Consider the following 24,326-nt stretch of genomic DNA (forward strand, 5'->3'; position numbering starts at 1 on the left):
TTTGCATTCTAATATAAATTTTGATAATGCCACATGATCATGTTTCTGAGGATTCAAGTTACAATAACATGTTGTTAATACTCAGCAGCTATAGTTAGTGGCTCTACAAGTCTCATCATTACTTTACTCAACACTTTACTTTATTTTCCCCCTGTATATTTAGTATTAGTATTAGTATTTAGTTTTTAGTTTTTAGTATTTTGTGTTTTATATTTATTTTCATTGATGCTCTGATGTGCACCGCTGCTGTGATTTTTGAAATTTCCCCACTGTGGGACGAATAAAGGAATATCATATCATATCATATCATATTAATATATGACCAGGGTTTCCTTATAACACAATTATATATGTATTTACCTCAAAGAAGTGTCACCAAAGTGTCACTTTGTGGCAGAACTGAAGGGCAAACTAGTTCAGGAACCTGAATGAATTAAACTGTGCACTCTGAACATCTCCATCACTGAATTATGGGTTGGAAGACAATCAGCTACTTTTATTTAATAAAGTATGTGTGCACAGATGGACATGACCAATATGATTTAGTTGAATGCATTACCACAAAATGACAAAAAAAGATACAAATCACAGAGTTTACGTTCTAATGATGCCACACTACACACTTGCAGATGTGCTCTAGGTCAGCGGTCCCCAACCTTTTTTGAGCCACGGACCGGTTCCGTGTCAGAAATTATTTTCACGGACCGGCAATATAAATGACGTAATAAATATGACGTCATACAATTATACGAAGGGCATAACGTGCCAAAACTACAACTCATCATTACGCCGAATTAGTGTGAGCCGTGCTTGTTGACCTGCAACGAGCCGCTGATGGAGACGGCGACACAGACGTGTGTTTGGTCCGCTGCTCCTAACCGAGTTCTGGTCGCGGTCATTGGAACACCGGCAGAGTTGTTGTGTGAAATGTTCCTTAAGGCCACCGTCATTTGCATCTCGAACAAATTTGTTTCTAGCTCGGACGGGCTCGATTCACCGGGTGGGTTTGTTTACAAATGGGTTGCAGGTCTATTCTTTTGCAGTCGGGTCTTTTGTGGTTGGAGTACCGCTCAAACTCTTTTAAAAGCCTCTTCCACCCGGTCAACGTCTGAAACATGTAGAATATTCCGCTGTCCACTCGCCCACACAGCAGCGACTTTATCGGCCAACTTGAAAACAGTTGTCATTTCCCTGAAGTGACAGAATTCATTGAGCAGGTTGAATCTGTTTTAAGATTCTCTGTCACTGAAATGTGCCGCCAGCAGAGGGTTCGGCGCGTGAGACTCGCCTGCAGCGATAAACCCGAACTTTAAGACTCCTGAACGCGGCTCAGACGGGTGTGTCCGGTCCTAATTCAAAATAATATATTTTTCCGACTGATAAAAAAAAAAGTACAACTTTTTGTATTCACTTTTTTTCCGCGGCCCGGTTCCAACCAAGCCGTGGACCGGTACCGGGCCGCGGCCCGAGGGTTGGGGACCCCTGCTCTAGGTCACCTTGTATGTATGGGGTCAGATCAGTCTCAATAATTGCAAATGCACACAGAGAGACTCATAAATCCAAACACAAAGATTCACAAATACACACAGAACAGTTCACAAATGGTTGGTCAAATTGGTGGAAAATGAGGGCGACATCTGATTGGCTACAGATAGGTCTATGTTGAAAATGGCCACCACAGGGGAGTCTCAAAAACCCATGCGCAAATGTGTAGCGATACACAAACAAATGCAGTGCGATCAACACACAATCAAATCGTAATTTATTTATGTGTGCAATGGAATGTATTTGTGAATCGTTCTGCGAGCATTTGTGAAGCTTTGTGTTTGCGTTTGTGAGTCTCTCTGCGTGCATTTGCAATTATTGATTCTGATCTGATCGCATATTTGCTGTGTTATTACATCCACATTTACATTGGAAGATGCACCAGGAGCATTCACACAATATACAATATCTTTGCTGCCACATGGCGGCCTGATGGACACACTGCTATACTGATTCCGTGTTGGGTTCAGAACGAATATCTCCACGACACAATTGTCACTGAGATCTGAAGACAAACGGCGTTTCTCAATATGCGTACTTGTGCGTACTTTCCTCTACTTGTGTCCTTGTGACTCGTGAAACGTCATCAGTCTCAGCCTGAGTGCATGTTCCAATTCAAAGTTCGCTTCTCGCAAAGCACGGTCAAAATGCCCGGATGTGACTTGATCCTCCCACTTTCCGGAGGATGCATCAGAGGAGACTTGTGCGTACTCTGGCCAGCCGATATCCCAGAATGCATTTCACCAGCAACCGGAAACAGTAGCGTAGGAGAAAATAAACTACTGACAGTTGACTTTTTATAAATACTACTGTTGTTCAGTCACGGAATGTAATTTTAGGATGTTTTGTTTATTTGACTGTAAAACATAATTTACAGTGAATAATTAGAGTAAACCCAGGAGCAAGAACAGCTGATGTGGTGACGTCATCAAGTCAGCTGCTGTTCCAATCCCAGAAAGACGGTCCTCCCGTTCTCCGGAGTCTAGACTCCAAAAGAACACAAGTCTGTCGTCGTGTACTTTGAATTGAGAAACGCCGTAACGTTAGATTCTGACACGTGACCTCTTTACGGGACATCTCGGCCTCGAACTATGCTCTAATCATTTTAAATGATGATGTGCCTTACATTGTTCACTTTACAAATCGAATGTATCAAAGAACAACAAACTACTCGAGACTTGGTGAACACAGCTGCTTTCTACGGATAAAACATTTTATATTTGAGACGTTAAAAGCGAAAAGTCGAATATTACTGCCAGGCAAGTTCACGCTGCGTAATGTGTCCGATGATGAAAGCGAATGCGGAAGTAGAGAGGGGTGAATCATTCGTGTATGCTTCGTTAATTATGACGTCTCATCAACGGATGTCTTTATTTTAATAACCACAAGCTAAACAAACAAAGACACCGAGTAAAATGCAATGCTCGTGTGTCGTATATTGTTTATACGAAGAGTGAGTTAGAGTGATTAATAATAACGTGTGCGGTAATTTGACACTCAGAGCCAGGGATATAAGTAGAAACACGGCCACCTGGCGGAGACGTGACAGACGAGCACTTCCCGTGACGCAGAGAAACGCGGTAAAACGATATTCCGGTGTGGCAGCGGCAGCGGCAGCATGGCATCCGACAGCACCATGGCTAACGTTAACGGACAAGAGGCCGTCTCCCTGAACGGGGAGCCGGTCGTGAAGCGGCTCCGGGAGAGTGTCGCGTACCAGCCTTCTCTCCGCGTGCCGAAGGAGCCTCAGAACAAAGTGACCGTTGTGCTCGGGGCGCAGTGGGGCGACGAGGGCAAGGGGAAAGTTGTGGACTTGCTCGCAATGGACGCGGATATTGTCTGCAGGTGCCAGGTACCCAACCACACCGTCGATTTAACGGCACACTGAACATTCAAACCGACTACTCGGTACACCGGCGTCGTTATGCAACCCCCCGCTAACTGTAACCGTTCCCCTGGAGCGGCCGTTTAATATGAATCATCGGGTTCCGACGTCAACAACCTTGTCTGACCTCCCGGATGTAGAAGTGCTACGTTGATGCTAATGATAACAGCGTGCCTGTTTTTATTGTTTATATCTGCTGTGTTGGTAACACACTTTTCTGAATCCATTACATGACCTCCACATAATAATTAACAATGCTAATACTACTACTACTAATAACCGTATTGAGTGACTGTTATGTAACGCAACTCGCTGTTGGCCAGCTGTTCATGTCCCCTTTTCAACACCGTTCAACGGAATTGTGCTTTTGTTCCCATCAGCTTGTCGCTCACCAACTATCATGGCCTCTGTTCTCAATGAAACACGGGCTGGGGGCAGGGTTGCCAGGTCTGTGTGACAAAACCAGCCCAATGGCCAATAAAACCAGCCCAAAAACCAGCCCAATATCAGAACTCAACATATGCCCGTGCCAAACCATATACACTGCTTTTAAAGTCCAACAGCATTGCTATCATTGCCAAATGTATTGTAATATCTACAAAGTAACACCAAATGTTTAGTATGCCAGCATTAAAAGCAGTTTTCCCTAAACAGTTATTTCACCTACAGTATATTATCATAAATAAAATGTGTGTACGTGCTGATCTGAAGTCAGTTTGGTAGGATTTGGGTATAAATAAATTATTTCATTTAAAATATGGATTTTTATTTAAAGATATTCATGTAATTTGCATGCAAAATAGGTCTACCCGAGCCAGCGGACAAAAAATTCAACCCGCGGCAACACTTCAAAAGTAGCCCAATTCCGCGGGAAAACCGCAGACCTGGCAACACTGGCTGGGGGGTCATGTCGGGGGTTTCTGACGCTCGCGCTCCGTCTGAATATTGGTATGTTGTGCTCTTTGCAGGGAGGCAACAATGCGGGTCACACGGTGGTCGTGGACTCTGTGGAGTACGACTTCCACCTGCTGCCAAGCGGAGTGCTCAACAAGAAGGCCCTCTCCTTCATTGGTACGAGGCAATCCATGTCTGTGTGCTTTTAAAAAAAAGGACTTTGAAGTTGGCGGGAAGATAAAGCTCATAATAAAACAATAACTATCTGTATATATGACTCTGATCAGGATGGACATCAAAAGCACAGAATACATCCTTCTCAGTCCTTGTGTCTGTTTGTTGCAACGGTTCTTTTACTGCGACTGTGTTTCCTCTTTTGGGTCTTTGCTTTTTCTAGTTCTATGAATGCATGGAAAGAGGAACCATGAATAGAGCTGTGGTTAATGCCATTGGTTTTATATAAATGAAACTTCAGGGAAAACATGCGCCACATCAGAAATGTCTTGGGAAGTGGTCCATGACACGTTTAGATTTTTGTTCTTTTTCGTTCCAGGAAACGGAGTGGTGATCCACCTTCCGGGTCTGTTTGAGGAAGCTCAAAAGAACCTGCTGAAAGGCAAAGGTAACGTAGTGTTGATAGAAACTCAGAGATGCAGTGTCTGTATCCGCGTGGTAAAGGAGCTTTCTAGTCTTCCGAACGCTCTGTCAACGTTCACCTCTTTCACTCGCATTCATACACGGCACAGTGTCGCATGCCAGGTGCCAAACTGCTCATCACAATATTGGGGTTCAGTATCTGGCCCAAGGACACTTTGTTTACCACTGAGTACAATGGTAAGAATAAAATATAATTAAACTAATGGTGTTTTTAAACACTTAATTATCATTAGAGGTGGGTCTAAAAAGTACATAGTATGTTTTATTTGCATTTATTGAAGACTTGAAAACGTGCAGCATTACCATACAACATGAAAGCAAAAAACACTATTTATATATTAGTATTGGCTTCAAGAACATGGATGCATCCCTAATATGATGGAAACCTGCAATGAAATGTGTAGGATGAGGTAATGACTGTTTTATCGATGGAGCATCTAACGTGTTGTCTCGCATGCAGGATTACAAGGATGGGAGGATAGATTAAAGATTTCTGACCGTGCCCACATTGGTGAGTAAACATTTCCTCATTCAAACTTTTGAATTGAACTTGCCCTCGTCCTGACGGCCCCTTCCACCCGTCTCTAGTCTTCAACTTCCACCAAGCCGTTGATGGAATCCAGGAGCAGCAGCGGCAGCAACAAGAAGGGAAAAAGTAAATCTCTAATTGTTTTAAATATCTTTTAATCTGGTCAAGTTTATAGTACGAGTGCTGCTCTCCAGTTGGAGTGATTCTATTATACAGATGGGTTGTGTTGGTTATTGTTCGTTTTTTTTCTTGTTCTTCAGTTTGGGAACGACTAAAAAGGGAATCGGTCCTGCCTACTCCTCCAAAGCGGCTCGCAACGGTCTGCGAGTCTGTGACCTTGTCTCAGATTTCAAGGTTTTTGAGGGCAAGTGAGTTTTCCCTGTTTTTATTTCTAATTTCGCTCATTTTCATCTTCTCATATGTTGCCAACTCAAAAGTGATCTAAAATTAGATAAACTATTAGAGCTGCTGATGGGATACTGTCACTATGTCCAATGTAATATTTCAAACTTTTATTGTTTGAACTGCATTTTATATCTTGTGAATTTAGGATTTGGTGTCGCAGCATTGACTAGTATCTCTTTTAAAGGGCAAATGTCTTTCAATCCCTAAATGTGAAAATCTTTCCACGTTACAAGTTTGAGTTTAGGACGACATTATGAGAGCATTTAAGTCATGTTTTTACAAAAACCTCAGACATTAACTGGGCTTTCCATAGTTCTATTGCCCTAACAATTGTAGTTTCTGTACCTTCTCCTGCCACCTGGTGGCAGCACTTGAAACGGAAGCGTTATGATAGCCGGTCTGCGCTGCACATTGTGTGCATAAGCATAAAAAAAGGATGCACATACACTATTACACGCACGTGTAAGCCGCCTCTCCAACTCTGCCCTCCTCGCAGGTTTCGCATGTTGGCTGAACATTTCCTGACGATGTATCCAAACCTTAACCTGGAAGTTGACAGTGAACTGGAGCAGTTGAAGGTGAGGACAGGAAACACTGACACGATGACGTCAGTGTCTTTTCACTCGGCTGCTTGGCATCGATAATGCGATTTTATTTTATTTTGTAATTGAAGACATTTCCACGTGTCATTCGGCACTGCGTGTGTAAACGACACTATGAAAGATTGCTGAGTTTAGCAGCCTCCGTGTCCAGGCCGCGGCGCCGCGCTACTGGCTCGGTGAGACACACGAACAGAACTCGTTAATGTTCCACCACACTGTGCTGCTGACATTTTGAACTCACTGCTGTGAAGAGTAACTTTATTTTGCGTATGAAAACAATTATACAATCTTTGTAATTCTGACATTTGTTTAAATCTTTTTTGCAGTAATGTAATACGGGAACAAAAAAAGAAATCGTGTCGATGCGGTTATGAAGATTATTGTTTATTGGCTGGTGTCACATGATACTGGTGTGGCCTCTCGCAGGCTTCAGTGTTTTCTTCATTTTGGAAACTTGTTTTTCAGGGATATGCAGAGAGACTGCGCCCCATGGTGACTGATGGGGTGTACTTCATGAACAAAGCTCTTAATGGTCCCAATAAGAAAATCCTGGTGGAGGGAGCCAATGCCGCTCTGCTGGATATTGACTTCGGTGAGCACCACCGGGTTTGTGAATTGAATTCTGAATGCGGACTGGATTTTTTTTTTTTTTTGCCGCTTCGGGTTAACCTAGTTGTCTCTCTCCAGGGACGTATCCCTTCGTGACGTCTTCTAACTGCACCGTGGGCGGAGTGTGCACTGGCCTCGGCGTGCCTCCATCATATGTTGGCCGAGTGTACGGTGTGGTCAAAGCCTACACCACCCGGGTGGGCGTTGGTGCTTTCCCAACAGAGCAGCTTAATGTGAGAAAAGAGACATTCCCCAACTCGTCGCTGAAGAATCTTCCGCTAATTACAGATTAATGTCATCAGGCTGAGAAGAACTCATGTTGTGGCATAAAGGATCAAATTCATCATGCCTACTTCTCAGACGCAGCTTTTTGTAAAATAGCCGACGTATTCCACCAGAATGAAGGAGATGTGGGACATTGTTTTCAGGATACTACACTCTACGGCAAAGCATGTTTTGGTTTTCAGATACTCGTAATGGAAGTATTTTAGATGTTGATCCAACATTCAGTGAACAAATGAGAACTGTCATTTCTAGTAATAGGACCTTTTACTTAATAAACTATGTTTCCCAATGGGAAAGTTGACTTTGTTGACATGAGTTGCATAAAGATTTGATTCTCCCAATTCTGAAATAATGACTGGAAAATGGAGCAACAAGATAATCAGATGAGTCTCAAATGACATCAGTTTTTCAAGCAATGAGTTCAGAGGCAGATTTGTGGTCAGATGTGTGTAACTGGAGCAGGACGTTCTTGGAAAAGCTCATGTGCAGCTGACTGTCCTACACAAATAAAAGCGTCATAACGAGCAGAATCAACAAAGTACCCCTTAAAAGTTGGATTTTTAAAGTAAATATGGTGTTTTTTATTTGTCCCTTCCAGTCAAAACTATGCTTCTTGTTTTTTATTTTAGGAGAATGGAGAACTGTTGCAGTCCCGAGGGAGAGAGTTTGGTGTGACGACGGGCAGGAAGAGGCGTTGTGGTTGGCTGGACCTGATTTTGGTGCGATACGCCCACATGGTCAATGGCTTCTCTGCGTAAGGAACCGTCTCCCAATTTCAGAATATTATCCCCCACCTGCTGGTGGAATTACTGCAGCTGCAGTTAAGCTTTATGATGCGCGCTGACCGTCGATCGGCATCAGAGTTGAACAAAGTGACTTCTTTCCTTGCAGAATTGCCCTGACGAAACTGGACATTTTGGACACGTTGGCTGATATTAAAGTGGGCGTGGCCTATACGGTCGATGGAAAACCTCTGCCCAGTTTCCCCGGTAGGTCATAACCATTTCAATGTTTTATAGATCAGTTCTGTCTGCCCATTACAGAAAATCGTATTGGATTTATGGTTGCCTTTTAAGTATGGGGGAGAGATTGATGAAAAGTTGGGTTGTTGGAAATAGTGAAAACTGGACCTCACAAGTTGCATAAAGTCAACATAACGCCGTTAGATAAAAACCTTAAAACGGTAAAGCAGCAAATCCTCACACATTTGAGAAGCTGTTTGTCACGTCGTTGTGTCAATTGTCGATTTTAATATGTTTTGTATGCACTAGATGACGACAAAACAATGTGTGAATGTTTGGTCACGTTTTATCTTGGTGTCTTGAGCTTCCCGTCTGAAACATCCATCGATCCACAACCGTTTTTAATGGCAGAAACATGATTACTGTGAACGCAGGAGAGGACCTGTATTCTCAAGGGATTATTATTTTCAGAAGGACTACTCAGCGTTTGGTTAAATGGGATGAACCTAGCTTTTAGCTCCTTAATGTCTTATTTCACACTGGTCAGCTTTTACTAGCCGGAGATGCAACATCTTGGGTTTTTGAAAATCTATTTTGCAGCAGATTTTATGGCGCATTTATCTTCTCTTGGCTTTCAGCGCCAAACGGAGCAGATTTAATTGTTAACCTAATGAACCGGAGGATGATGAAACGACTTCTGTCCTTCTGTGTCACTGCAGCTGCTCTCGGCCTGCATGGCATCACCGATTTCCCTCATACATTCATCATCTTTATGGTGCTGAATGTATGAGGGGCTCTTCTCCTTATCCAGATTTGGTCCTTTGAGTGCTCTCTTTCCACGACCGGAGAGATCTCCAGTTAGGAGCACCGCCGCTCCCATCACCATCTTTAGTGTCGATTGCCGAAGCCATTCACTGATCCCTCCTATTCATTGTAACTTTTATTTAACAACACTATATAATCAGTATTATTAACAGACGAGAAAGTATTTGCAGACGACACATTCAACTGATTTAGTTAATCTTGTAGTCGAGGGCTGGCCTCGACCAAAGAAATTCATCAACTCGCAGGATCTGGTAGATTAGATGATTTAATCATCAGATCTGTAAAACTTGAGCTTCTCGGTTCCACTTTAAATGTTGCGTTTACCAAAAATGTGCTCGTCAGTTCTTGGAAAGAAGTCATTCGTCACAAAAACATTTGTAAAAACTGACGAGAAATCTTAGGTGACTTGGACAAAAAGGCGAGATTAGTCGGCTGCTCATAACAGACACGGCTGTAAACGCTTCTGCATGGAGCAGCTGCTTGAGACTCCGATGGAGCCGTTTCAGCGGCGCATGGAGGAAAGTTCTTTGTGCCACCTGGTCGACTTCTGCTTAGAGACCACCGATTAAACTATTCAGAACAAATAAGCAGCTGACGACGACCGGTGGCTGAAGGACCAGAACATCACATCCTATCTGATGAAACATTGTGGAGCATAAATCCCACTAAAGGACCGCTGTCCGGTGTGCGTTTTGTTTACAGACTTGTGATTAATCCGTAACTGAACCAGGACACAAACCTCATTGTTCCATCGATGTGCTTCTGCCGCAGCGAACATTGACGTGTTGACGCGGGTGTCGGTGGAGTACGAGACGCTGCCCGGCTGGTGCTGCAGCACCGAGTCCGCTCGGAGCTTCGAGGAGCTGCCGCCACACGCGCAGCAGTACATTCGGTTCATCGAGAACTTCCTGCAAGTGCCAGGTTTGGAAAGAGGAACTTTGCTTTAATGGCTTGGCTGCAGCACACTTGTTAACCACGTTGCCAAACCTGCCAGTCACACCGGGTGTTTCTTCTTTCTTCTCATTTCAGTCAAGTGGGTTGGAGTCGGCAAGTCCAGAGAGAGCATGGTCAAACTGTTCTGAGCCGTCTGCCCACCTGTGGGCTCGGATAGTTTCAGGTTTCGATTGAATTACCGGAGGAGTTTAAAATGCAAACTCTCCTCCAAGTAAACCCTTCACCAGCGAGGCTAATTGTGAAACATCTTGTTGCTGCTTGTGCATCACATTTTGCAATAATTTCTCTTGGGTACAATTTATGCATTCCACACGTTTCCTATATTTATTCGGGTGTTAACCTTTCAATACACGGTGCACATGGATCGGTCGATTTCTTTATTCCATTCCATGCAGTAAAGCACAGTTTTGTTTTTAACATGTGAATCTAATGAACCTTTAGTTGATTGCTGTTCTCGGTGGTTTTCTTCACGTATATTTGAAGAGCCATTGCTGAACAGAAGGTGTATTGAAGGGCACACAAAAATATAGCAAGGGATAGTTTTCAGGCTTCGTAATGAGGGGGAAATGATTGCAAGCCATTGTGCGTTCAGTTCGACTGAACTTTTTTCTATTGAACCATTTTAAAACATGAATGCATCTCAGTTTGTTACAATATTGTTGGAGTAAACAGTGCTTTTTAAATCTTCAAAATGTATAAAGCAACACTAAACAACTCTAGGTTGAATAGCTGTTTTTCTTGATAATTGAGGGTGAGTAAGAATTACACATTCACACAGACATTGGCTGGTTTTTGGTAAGTTTGTGTTGATGTGAAAAAAAATGGCCAATTGGCAGTCGTGTTGCAGAGTATATTTCAATATGTTTTCTAAACCATTTCATTCATTGTCAGTGGCATAAAAGACTTGGCTTGCTCTTACCAATAAAAGGAAAGTAACATCTTTTGGTTTGTCATTCATTCAAGTTTTAGTGAAGAGTTTTACTGATCTGCAACAATTTTCCTGAGCAGGTAGTTGACTTGTTCTCAGGTGTAAATGTGTAAATATTATGGGTTGTTATATCATCCTTTGTTCTGCTCCTGTTATGCAGCTACAGTTTATTTTCTTTGTAATAATATATATTGTAGGGATGCAGAAGTAAAAGAATGTACTTCTGCTCATTATGCACCCATCATTATTTACTGGCTGTTTAGGGGCCCGTTTGAAATCACCTGAGAAATTGTGCCACAGTGTTAATATGCTGCATCTCTGATTAAGTAAGTTTTTAAAGTTGCTCTGATCAAAATGTGGATCTCTGATGGACGATTTGGTATAATAAGAGTCCCTTGGCTCTAAGGAGCTTTGGTTCATTCTTAACAGGCTCTTCTCCATCAGCCTGTAGCTCTTCCTTTCTTACTTTACACCGTCCTTAGTTAGCCGACTTCATCTTATGATTTAAAAGCTTTTCAGAGCTGGCGGGGTGGGAGGATTGTTATTAGATTAAAGTGTAAAGCGGATGCCTTGGCAGATCGATGCTCTGGGTGTAACAGTCCTGGAGCTTCTCGGATGTTGCAGTCCAATCCGTTGAGGGCCCTGCACACCAACACAGGTGCCATCAGCCGTACGCTCAGGTGAATGTTGGGTCGAGATGTGCTCGGGATTTACCCTACCGTTCAAAAGTTTGGGGTCACTTAGAAATGTCCTTATTTTTCAATGAAGATAACATTAAATCAATCAGAAATACACTATACGATAATGTGGTAAATGACTATTCTAGGTGGAAACGTCTAGCCTTCCTTTGAGCTTGAAGTTTGAAAAACAAAATTAATATTTTAAATAAACAATTGTCTTTCTTGACTATACGTCATGCACGGGTCTTATTATTGTTGATGTATACTTGCAGATAATTTGCATCAATTCTGTTAAGTCAAATGAAGGTTTGATTTAAACCTGTATTCCAGACTACAATGGAGCCCCAAACAATATTATATGGATACTATAATAATAAATTACCATTTCGAAATATAATCAACCTAACATTTCCATAATGTCTTGACACCAAAATCTGCCCGCAACCACACAGATGTAACGAGCACTCTGTAGCCAGAATACTGACGAAACAAAGCCATCTCAATCAATTATTTATCTGCTGCTGTAAATAAACGCTGACACGATAATAAACCCTTCCTTTTTTTTGGGTATCAAGCTAAACTTATCAGCTAACCCGCCCTGCTTGATAGCTACATTGGCTGTTTTTGGTTTATGCTAGAATTATTACAAAGTCAGCGTCAAAGTGAAGAGGCAGCCGCTTGCTGCCAGGCACTAAACTCTGAGAAGGACAAAAAAAAGGACAACGTTGTTTTGGTTGTATAGCAAACAAAGGACAGTTGTTGCTGGATGGCTGCGGGCACGTGATTGGCTAAAAGAGGAAGAGGGGGATAACTCTACTGTCAATAAAATGTGACATGAAATAAAAACACAATCGAGAAATGACGACTTCAAATGCAATATTTTTTGCCTCCAATAAAATCATTAATATGAAAGTAGAACTAAGCATGGACAATTCTGTGGCTCCGCCCATCACCACCTCCTGCTTTCAGCTTAAAACCTGGTGAGCAGTCCCATGTGCTTTTGGATTAATAAATTAGAGGTTAGTAATATACACCGTAACAGGCACTTCATACACGTTCTGATACAGTTGCCAAGAAACCCAATTTACCTTAATCCATGAGAACATGACCGAATTCAAGAAGAACCAGACTTGTTTTTGTGCTGCCGCACTTTAATACAGTAATAAACATAACTTTCGGCCATATTGTCCTCCGCTGTACGTTGAAAGTGCATCGCCCGTCAAATGTGCAAAGTTGCCGACGTTTGCTAACCAATCAATTTCCAGTCCAAGAAGTCCCTGCATCATCACAAATGGCAGAAAGTGAGCTTACAGTAGATGCAAGATGGCTTAATTGAAAATAAAGTGCTCATAATAGCAGTGTGGGCCTCCTCCCCCTGAAGTTTCAGTCAGCCCCCTCCCTTCCTTTAGTTTACTACCACCTTTCTTCACATGTAATTAAGAGCACATTTTGTCATCTAGTCAATCAACTTGATATTTTTATTCAAGTGTAGCTACTTCTCTGACGGTCATTTCTCGATCTCTTTCCAGATCTGTCTCGTTCCCCCCCCCCACCAACAGCTGGATGTTAATTAATTTACCTTTACACTGCCAGATAAATCATACATCACATTAAAAGGACACCTGGAGTTGACGCCACCGACCAACTAGAAGTAAGGATCTTTAGATTGTCTTTGTCTTTGCATGTGTGACCAGGTGTTTGATGTCGAGACAGAGCTTCTTTTCTGTGGTGATCAGAAGGGATCGTGGAGGTGATGTAGAGGTCCAATTAGATCCTTTTTTCATGATAACGGCATGACCTATAAGTTGAAAATATAGACTAATGCTTTTCTACGATGGTGAAGAGTTTCCCTGACTGTGACGTATGCTGTCGGAGGGAAACGTGTGTGAGCGATGCAGAAACGACCTTGTCGAATGTTCTCCCCGTGTATTCCACAGAGCTCTCTGATAATAACTTTGATCACTGCCTTTATCGATATTCACTCCTTTAGTCCTTCCTCGTCCTGCACTGTGTCATGATGTGTGTAGCCCTGCAATAAGACACCTGGTTCAATGGGGTGGGACTGTGTTCAGTTCGGGAAGAACAGAGAGACAGAAGCTCTCACACAGATTGAATTGAAGGAGCCAAATGTATTTTACAGTTTATTAGTTGAGTGCATGAAGTAAATCAGATTCTGAAATTGAGCAAGTAGAGACAAAGTACAAAGTATCTGCTGGAAAATATAGAGAACGATGTGTAAAGTTCCATCATGTTATGAATGACGTACTCCATGATGAATAATGTACTTGTCTAATGTGTTGCTATAATACAACGATAATGCACCCGTGCCCGTTTGTCACTTACATACTACAATGTGCTAGCTCATTACCAGATCATCTATTTATTACAGTTACTAAACGAGTAAATAACATATTTGTGTGCACTGAAGTGTATGTCAAACCTATTTTAATGTAAGTTGAATGCTATACAGCACAAACACAAAGTTGAGATTGTATACTATATATATTTTTTTTTTATTTTTTTATTTGTACAAGTTTAAGCAAGGGAAAGACTGATATACTAGAATACTTTCCCTTGCTTAAACTTGTACAAAAATCCTCAATATTGTAAAACCTACTTTTATCTATATTTCTTTGTCACATGAATTCCCCCCTCTTCGGTTCTCGTCAAGAGTCAAGTAAACTCATGTCGCTCAGGACGGATCAAACATGTCATTCAATCTGATGTGAGGCATCCATTTCCCAAAAGGTTTCAGTTATGAGTAACACTAACAGTTGTATCTCCAGTCAATTAATATATTAATATATTAAATATATATATTCACGGAATCCACTTTGGTTGACTTCTCATTGAATAATGCTTGAAATGAATGATTATCATATACAGTATATATATATATGTGTGTATATGTAAATATGTACTGTATGTATATACAGTAGATACAGTATGTGTGTCTAATTCATTTAATTCATTTTTAGTTTGAAAAGGGACAAAGTAAAGTAATCCTGAGTCAACAGCACGGCTACCATATCCCCACCCCTGTAAATACACACACACACACACACACACACACACACACACACACACACACACACACACACACACACACACACACACACACAGAAAGAAAGAAAAAGAGCAATAGCAGTTCTGTCAAGCAGATTGTGTAGAAGATGGGACATTGAGAGCAGGGTGAAGGGTGGCTGCTGAGTTGGCAGATCTGAATGAATCTCAAACATTGATCTCAGAGAAGCATTGATATGACTCCGGCCTCGACTGCATTGGACATTCAGTTGAACTCACAGGAGGCAACAATGGAAGATGAAGAATTCTACAGAAGGAAGCTGCATTATTTGTTCATGTCATACATTAATTATATCTTTATAAACTGTAAAATAAAAACTGATTTAACTGAATAGATCCAAAACTTCATCCATCATCATCTCCACTGCCATCTGTGCTGCTCTCTCTCTCTCCGCCATCTTTAATTCACTCTCTCACACTATCTAAAGTCAGCTTGAGTGAGTATCTTTTTCCTCTCTTTAGTGCTCAGCAACAGCATCCCTACACACTCACTCACACACACACACACACACACATCCCCCCCCCCCCCCCCACACACACACACACTCCCACACACACACCTCCCTCTATGTGGCTGCCTGAACTCGTGAAACCCTATGCGTGAGGCGACTGGTACTCTGGATTCTTACGATCCTTCATTTTGAGGTAAGCACACATGGGCTGGTCTCTCCGGTGTCATACATCTTTAAGGACCAGCAGGGACCCTAAGTGGTAATAAAGCGGGATCACTGCGGCTATGTCTCGGTTACAGAAGCAGCAGCGGCAGCGCAGCCGGCACTTAATGCAAGCTATATTACAATTTCCTTCTGTCTAGTGGTGAAGGTATCATCTGTCTGGCGTTCTGTGTTGCAGTCTGTGGTAGGTATAGCTGATAACAGCTGCTTTGAACTGTGTTATTGGCCAACACAATGCTTTAATAATGTATTTGGTGTTGAAAAGAAAAGTGTATCTTCTCTAAGTAATTAATGAACAACTAGTATATTGTTAGTATATTGTCACGTGGAAAATCACAATTGTATTGTTGTGTTGGTCTCCTTATATGCCGATATATACCCTGCATTTATATAAGAACCAGCCATTTATATGAATCTCACCAATATAATTATGAGTTGCTCTGTTAACTTCTACTTGTGTTGAATTTAGTCAGTGCACAGTCTTGTTGTGTATTCCCAGCAGCTGTAAAATTGTGGAGAGAAGTGTATATTTTGCTGTCACCCTGTGACAGTTTATTGCTCTAATATAAGAGCTGCAGCTACCCAACTTAAGAAGACAGTAGTTGTTTTTTATTGTTCTGGCTAGCAGTCCAGTGATGCAGGGGGAATTACAAATGGCAGGTTTACTGGTCCAAATTCCTTCTCAAATCATTTCAGAAATGTGGGTAGAAAGGGAGTGTTGGACACGTCTATCAGTTTCATCAGGTTCTCCTTCTGGACATTTCGAGCTTCTGCTTCTCCAAAGATACGACAATCTCTGAAGTCCATTCTGATGTATTTGGAGGTATACCTGCACTTTATATTTATTCTGCAGCTGCTGATCTCCATCACCGAAAGGAAATACATCTCCTGCGATTGATTTATCTCCTCTGATTATAAAAAGGTGTGGCTGGAATATAACCAAGCGGAATCATCTCTTATCACAATTTAAAGGCTTTACATGATGCATATGATTAAAAGATGGCTCGAGATAATGTGTAACCATCAAGAAAAAGACAACAACAGGTGGATTTTTACCAGAACGTGTGTGACTGTGACGCTGCCACGCCTGACCGCTTCCCCTTGTTGTTGCCTGTCACGGAGGATTATCCTCACTACTGACAGCTTTTGTGAGAAAGTGAACGTATCGCTGTTCTAGTTCAAAATCATCGACGTATATATGCTGTGAATGCTGAATAGCACGTTGAAATATGTGCCTCTGCTTCTATCTAGTGTCCCCTCCTGTAGAGTACAAGGTGGAAGGGCTCCCCAATGGTTACGGATCCAGGGACACCATCCTCAGGCCTGGTGACAAGAAGGACTTGAAAAGACGAAGGCGTGGGCAACTGCAGCGGATTGATAGGTAGAAGCTCAACTTTTATGGCTGCATCTGAGTTTTTGTACTCGTGTGGTCAAATCCGTTCAAAGTGTCAGGCAGGTCAGATGACTGCATGCCGTTTTATCGAAGATGTTTCATTTACTGCGTGTCAGCGTGTGTGGTGAGGCCAGAGTCTACTTAATGCCTCCTGTACCAAACTGCCTGGGTTGCAGTCAGGCGCGGTTTCCAGCTTAAAACCCTTGTGTTTGTGGCCGCTGATGTTTTAGCTGCGGCAGCTGGGCTCCCAGCTACACCAGCGCCGAGGCTGGCAAAGGGAAACAGCAGCCTGTGTTCGGGCTGAGTCTAGGTTCATCCATGCGCTGCTCCACCCTCCTCGGCATCCTCACGGGGGTGCTTCTCTACTTGGTGCTGGGAGCTGTGGTGTTCCGCTCGTTGGAGGCTCCGCGGGAGGAGAGCAAGCACATGCAGCTGCAGGACACACGGCGAGACTTCTTGTTGAACTTCACCTGCATGGGACAAGACGACCTACAGACCCTTATCGAGGTACAGTGGATTGTCTCATGACAACATAGATTTCATTTGGATTGGTAGTCACTGAAAAGTATTGTAAACACAACTTATGATCGACAATAACACTACAGTATTTCCTTCCTTTATTTGTTATGCTTCAGCGGTTAATTTTTTTTATGACTTTGAAGTTACTTTTTAGTTAATTTTGTACAAAAAAAAGCATAGTCAAACTGATAATTTTATGTAATGTTCTTTAGTATTATGTATTATTATGGTGTGGTGAGATTTTTGTGAGTGTACTTTTACCCTTCCTACTCAATTTGGTCATCTACCTACAACCGGTTCTTAGAGACAGCCCACATCTGTTTAAAAATACATTTTGGCTTGACTGCTTCATATTTTAAGTTCAATTGGAACTTGTTTAAGGTTGACGATGCAACGTATGGCACTGAATCAGTGTTGTGGATCTTCAGGGTGACCCTTCAGACTTGTGCTGTGTTGGAAGTTGTGGAGCAGGGACCGTGGGCCTGATAACAGGTGTGGTCTGAACTGCTATGTAAGGATGGGTCAGCTCTAGCATGTGTGTGCTCGTGAATGAAAGCTGAGCCTTAAGAGCCATGTTGGCAACCATGACGCGTGCTGGGATCTGGAGAAGTGTGTCCTTGAAAGTTGTAGATCACTGTTCACACCAATTACATTTGCAAAACGGTTAAAGAGACTGAAGGATGTGACAGATGTAAATGAGGTAGTCACATTTTGTTTTGTGATTATTATCAAAGGAAAATGATTCGAGATCTGGAGTATAATGAGGAAATTTATCATAGTTCATAATATTATGATGGAACCCCAAAGTGTTCTATGTAAAAAAAATACATTGTTTAAATTTCATAAATGAGAAAACCATTGAAGAAATCATTGTTATTAAATCATAGTTCAGCAATTATGTTTATGATAAATGGTTTGTATAGCATATTTATATTTCATTATAGACATTGATATCTTAAATGCATTTTTTATAATGACACATTTTATGTAAGTGTTACTTTGCCTTTCAGCCAATCACAGGCAAAACGCTTTGCCGTTTGTCTTTCTCTGAGCAACATTTACGGTAAATTCAAAATGATGCAGCATAACTCTAAGTTAACCAGTTAATGTTACCTGCTCATGAGGACCCGGGAGGAGATTTGGGAGCGATTCCGGCGGGCTGACAGGAACGACGGGCCATTCGTTCGTGCTGCCGCCTCGTGGCCCCCGGCCGGTTTCACCTCCGGTGTCCCGTCGCCGGTTCCAGCCCCCGATGTTCCGGTTCCAGTCCCCGGTGTTCCGTCACCGGTTCCAGTCCCCGATGTTCCAGTCCCCGGTGTTCCGTCACCGGTTCCAGACCCCGAGGTTCCAGTCCCCGGTGTTCCATCACCGGTTCCAGTCCCAGATGTTCCGGTTTCAGTCCCCGGTGTTCCGTCACCGGTTCCAGTCCCCGATGTTCGAGTCCCCGGTGTTCCGTCGCCGGTTCCAGACCCCGAGGTTCCAGTCCCCGGTGTTCCGTCACCGGTTCCAATCCCTGATGTTCCGGTTCGAGTCCCCGGTGTTCCGTCACCAGCTCCAGTCCACGGTCTTCCGTCGCCGGCTCCAGTCCCGTATGTTCCAGTCACCGGTGTTCCGTCGCCGGTTCCAGTCCCCAGTGTTCTGCCGCCGGCTCTTGTTCCCTCTGTCCCATCTCCGTCCCACCCAGCCCCGGTTCCCCGTGACCCGCCCAGCCCCGGTTCCCCGTGACCCGTCCTGTCCGGCTTCAGTCCCCTCATCTCCTGAGCCGGGTCCCCTAGCTTCCCGTTCCTGTCCTCCGGCCCGCCCTCCGGAGCGCATCCCTCGTCCGGGTGGTCGTCCTCCGGCCCGCCCCCCAGACTCTGTCCGCCATGCACTTGGCCCCTCCTCCGGCTCCCCTCCACCCACCCGTGTTGAACACTTGGGACGTCTTGAAGCCGTCCTTTAAGGGGGGGGTACTGTTATGATTTGGAGTGTTTCCTGTTTTGTTTTGAAGTCCCTGTCTCGTTTCCTGTTTCCCTGCGCTTCCTTCCCTGTGCTTGTCTGTTTCGTTCCTGATTGTTCCCAGCCACGCCCTGATTGTTTCCACCTGTGTCTCCACCTGTGTCTCGTTTCCCCAGTGTATTTAGCTTGTGTCTTTCTGCTTGTTCTGTGTCTGTTCGTTTTTGTTCCTGTCCGGTTTTTGTCCCTGTTCCTGCTAGATCATTAATAATAAATCCTGTGTTTTTTTGAGAACTCTGCCTGCTGCGTTTGGGTCCAAACCTTGCATCACACACCAGTTAGTTTGGCAAATATTTGGCCATGCTTGCACTAATCAGGAGCTTCAGCAATTCAACTAAAAGCGCAGTTGGAATCGAAAAACAATCGAAATTAATCAATTTTCCCAATGAGTTGGGACAGACACACGCATTGGCGTCAGTCCAATAGACAGCATCAACCAGACACAACCCCGTCTCTGGGATTGTAAACTATAAGTATCAGTGATAATGTCTGCAGAGACCACGTTAAATCACACTGCATCATACTCAACTTTAAATTCAGAATTAACAAATGTCTTCAAGCACCAACAGACAGAAAATAGATAATTAGATCAGGAATCTGTCTCCTGGAAGTGGTTCGATACCCTCGGGACAGAATGGAGCCGTCACAGTGATACATCACCAGTGTTTGACACTGACTGCCTGCTGCTGATGCCATGACAATGCGTTTTCTACAGCATCGCCAACATTACTGATCACTAATACAAAGAAACTCACACCCATGTTTGTGCTTTGAAACTCTCAACAAGTCAGAAATGAATCGTGTGTGCTCATAGTTTGTACGGTTTTGCTCACCCTTCTTTTTACTATTCGATTAAATACTAATTGCTGAACTATTTCATGAACTAACCACTAGACTCTGCCATTCTCCACTTTACCACCCCAGGAAGTAGTGGAGGCCGTCGGTGCAGGTGTGGATCCTAACAGCAACTTCACCTTCGTCAGCCAATGGGATCTGGCCAGTGCCTTTTTTTTCTCAGGGACTATAATCACAACCATCGGTGGGTGACAATAGGAGCATTAAGCCAACATCATTAAATGTTTTACCTTTACATTTTGTTTCCTCAGATCAACTGATCTTCCACCTTTCGCCCCACATGTTCAGGCTTTGGAAACATCTCCCCCAAGACAGAAGGAGGGCAGCTGTTCTGCATTTTCTACGCCCTGGTGGGAATCCCATTGTTTGGTTTCCTGCTCGCTGGAGTCGGAGACCATCTGGGTACTTGGCTGAGGAAAGCTGTTGCCAAAATAGAGGATCTCTTCCGGGTCAGACCCTTAACAGAGCTTCCAATGTCTTCTTTGATTGCACTGCACATGCACTTTGCTTTGTGTGTCTCATGCCACTGTGTTTCGACCTGCTGACAGAAATGGCGTGTTAGTCCAACCATCGTGCGGGTGATCTCCGCCATCTTGTCCATCCTGATTGGTTGCCTGCTCTTTGTCGCTGTGCCTATCCTGGTTTTCAAAGAGGTGGAGGGTTGGACTCTTCTGGAGTCGGCCTACTTTGTCGTTATCACCCTGACAACAGTGGGGTTTGGAGACTATGTTGCAGGTATATAACAGTAATTGAGAACCCATGTATTTCTGAACAAAGCTTGCAGTGGTGTGCACAGACTGTGAAATCACAAAGGCATGTTTACATAGAAAACATTACTTTTATGTTCCTATTTTAACATAATGTGTATTTATTTAGACACCTGTCCAATAACTCATGATTTATCACTGTCATTGTGGAAATATATGGAATAAAGTCTGCATTTAAGAAAAGAGAAAGAAAGAGGGAGAGAGAAGACGCAACCACAAGCTAGTCCCAGAAATGTTCAGATCCCTTATTTAAAGCACCAATCTTTATTATTAGCTATTAGCAGGAATGGAATAAAATATTCATGACTACATTTTCATTAGTCTAATCACCTGAAACTAGGAATTGTTGTGTTATTGTTTATTTACTCTGGAAGTTACGGATTCCGCCGCATTGCACCGCCCTGGACGGACAAACCAAGCGATGGCTCTTGCGAGGGCCTTTCATCTTTTTAAATGGCCTGAAAACCACTATAATTCTCCGACATCCTTGTGAAACTGGTCTTCACTGGACATAATTTATGACATGGATCAATCAATATTTACTGTTTGTGCTAAGCCGCTGAAGTGAAAACGTTTCTTTTGTAGTCTTATTTGTTTGTTTCGTTGAATTTATTGATCGGTACATAAGTAGGAGCATGACTTAATTAGCAATCCATAGATATATGTGAGTTGTAATGCATTAAGTTCACTTAGCACAAGCAATTTTCATTCTCATAAATAATTCAGCATTACTTTCTTGTAAGAGATGAAATATTGATGACCTAATCTGCTATTTACTATCTCATATCTTAAATGTGTATTTACTAAAAGACGAATGGATGAATTAATGTGTTGCTTTTACACACTGCTACTGCATACTGTGTCTTTGTATCTTCTCAAAGGGAATTCAGGAAATGAGGGTAGGGACCACTGGTACAAGCCCTTGGTGTGGTTCTGGATCTTGCTGGGTCTGGCCTACTTTGTATCTATCCTGACGATGATTGGTAACTGGCTTCGGGTTCTATCCAAGAAGACCAGAGATGAGGTACTTCTCCTCTCCTGTCTGTTGTTACCATGTCATGCCTCTGCTACTTCCCTGCAGCCCTCACTGGTTGTATCCCCTTCTCTCAGATGGAGGAGCTCCGAGCCCACGCCACTGATTGGACTCAAAATATCCAGAATATGTCCGTGGATTTTCGCATTCCAGGAAAAATCGATGACCCCTTCAAACGGCGTCGGCGAAAGCATCGCCACGGCCCTCGCAAAGGTCACGCTGTGTCGCCTAACGCTGAGGGGAAAGAAGAGCAACGGGATAGTGAGACCGAGTCTGGATCTTACTCCTCTTCCTCCTCTTCTAATGAATCGGGGTCTGGATCAGAAACGGACTCTCAGGTCACTCAGACAGAGCGAGTGCCTGGAGAAAAAACTGCAGAGCCTGAAAACGTGGAGACTCCTCCAGATCCCGACCTGTCTCAGCCTCTGGACCACTTTGGGGAGAACCTCGCCTTTATTGATGAGTCATCAGATGCCCAGAGTGGTAAACTACATTTGGATCCTCTGCTGGATAAATCACAAACCACTTGTACACGCTCTCGGACGCCCAAGAGGAGACGTCCAAGAAGACCCGTTTCCCAGAAATCAAGCCCCAAAATCAACGGCCGTGACAAGAAGGAGCTCAGTGGAAACCCACAACCAGTTGCAGCTCTCCCAGTGAAGGCTTAAGATTGAAGCTGTATGCAGAAACTCCACCGCTTGCACAAGTATCGCCCTGAGAGATATGAGACATGTTCATGTTCTGACAGAGGAGTTGTCAATGTAGACATTTATTTGTATGTATGTACTGCTTACTTACAGACACTTAAGATGAAAACATGCAGCAGAAGCCTTGGCCATGGCTTGCATTTAATGCTCTTAGCATGCAAGTGTGTATGCCTTAACCAAAGATGATGAAGGGATTTGTATGCCAATGCTCCCTTTACTTTCTGAGGAGTTACTGCTCTCTACTGGGCCAAGACAGAAATGCACTACCACTCTTTTCACATGAGTGTTCCCTAACTTTAAATAATCCAAGAATGAGTGCAAGAAACAAGAAAAATCCCCTCCAAAAAACGATGTGTTCAGAAAGTTTCCACAGCAGTGTGATGCTCATGTGGAAGAGAGGTAGCGTCGGTCTGAGACAGGTACTCTTGAATCCTGCCAACAAGTAAACAGGTATTAAACAAGCTCTTATACATCTTTGGTATGTTATAAAACGTTTTTTTAAATACTGTGTACAAACATAATATTTGTAGAAGACCAAAAAACATCTTACTCTCCTGCATATATGTCATGAAGATTTGTTTTTTTTCTTCATAAAGGAAAGCTGCATTGCATCAAAAGTACTGTACTTTTGATTTTTATAGATTGTTGCTCTGGGAAACATGGCAATCTGTTGAACAAATATATGTTTTTTTGCCACGTGTTGGGTTGGTGCCCTGGTGCACCATGAAATGGCATGCCATACATGAAATAGTAGGTCAACAAGTCTGACAAAGCTGAGCATAAGGGAGAGCTGAATCACGATGTGTGTTTCCCAGAGACCAAACAAGGGGCTGGTTACTATATGTGACTCATATTTAATGTAAAATATATGTATATACATATATAGATATCTCTCTCTCTATATATATATATTTATATATATATATACATAGACATATATATATGTATATATATATGTGTGTGTATATATATATTGTTGTTTTATATATAAATATATATATATTTATATATGACGGTTTTAGGGTCTGTCCTACAGAAAAGTGGGTCATAGAATCCGTCAGTCACACATAGAAAATGTCCTCCACCTCAGACCTCAACCTGAACAGCCATATTAAGACAATAAAAAAATCAGCCGACAATCACTTGAAGAATATATCAGGGATTAGAGGATTTATATCTCAACAGAATTTAGAGAAACGTGTCCATGCCTTTATCTTCGGTAAACTTCACTACTGTAACGGTGTGTTCACAGGTCTCTGTAAAATGTCAGTCAGAAAGCTGCAGCTGATTCAGGACGCTGCAGCTCGAGTCCCCACTAAGACCAGGAAAGTGGATCACATCACTCCAGGTCTGAGGTCTTTGCACTGGCAGAATCCTGCTGCTGGTCTGTAAAGCACTGAATGGTTTAGGGCCTGAATACATTTGTGATCTGTTCCACATATCTGGAACAAAGTTCCTGAAAGCTGCAGGTCTGCTAAGACCCCCAGAGACACTCAGAGACCCTCAACTCCTCTAAATCCAGATTGAAGACTTTTCTGT

General features: G+C 42.9%; 2 protein-coding genes across 2 annotated transcripts; both read left to right on the top strand.

The window, feature by feature from the left end:
- The first annotated feature begins 2,528 nt into the window (after positions 1-2,528).
- Positions 2,529-11,093, top strand: adssl (adenylosuccinate synthase, like). Its single transcript, XM_056411479.1, has 13 exons — positions 2,529-3,397; positions 4,399-4,501; positions 4,878-4,946; positions 5,442-5,492; positions 5,570-5,636; positions 5,771-5,878; positions 6,412-6,493; positions 6,983-7,109; positions 7,205-7,359; positions 8,041-8,165; positions 8,303-8,400; positions 9,970-10,119; positions 10,228-11,093. Exons 1-13 carry the CDS (start codon positions 3,164-3,166, stop codon positions 10,278-10,280), a joined length of 1,422 nt encoding a protein of 473 aa, XP_056267454.1. The 5' UTR covers positions 2,529-3,163; the 3' UTR covers positions 10,281-11,093.
- Positions 11,094-11,695: 602 nt separating this feature from the next.
- LOC130191705 (potassium channel subfamily K member 4) lies at positions 11,696-22,748 on the top strand. Its single transcript, XM_056411368.1, has 8 exons — positions 11,696-11,750; positions 16,785-16,899; positions 17,142-17,418; positions 20,350-20,464; positions 20,569-20,729; positions 20,829-21,015; positions 21,929-22,071; positions 22,158-22,748. The coding sequence occupies exons 1-8, from the start codon at positions 11,696-11,698 to the stop codon at positions 22,746-22,748; spliced, it is 1,644 nt and encodes a 547-aa protein (XP_056267343.1).
- Positions 22,749-24,326: the final 1,578 nt, after the last annotated feature.

Source organism: Pseudoliparis swirei, chromosome 3 (genome assembly GCF_029220125.1).
Source record: "Pseudoliparis swirei isolate HS2019 ecotype Mariana Trench chromosome 3, NWPU_hadal_v1, whole genome shotgun sequence".
NCBI lineage: Eukaryota > Metazoa > Chordata > Actinopteri > Perciformes > Liparidae > Pseudoliparis > Pseudoliparis swirei.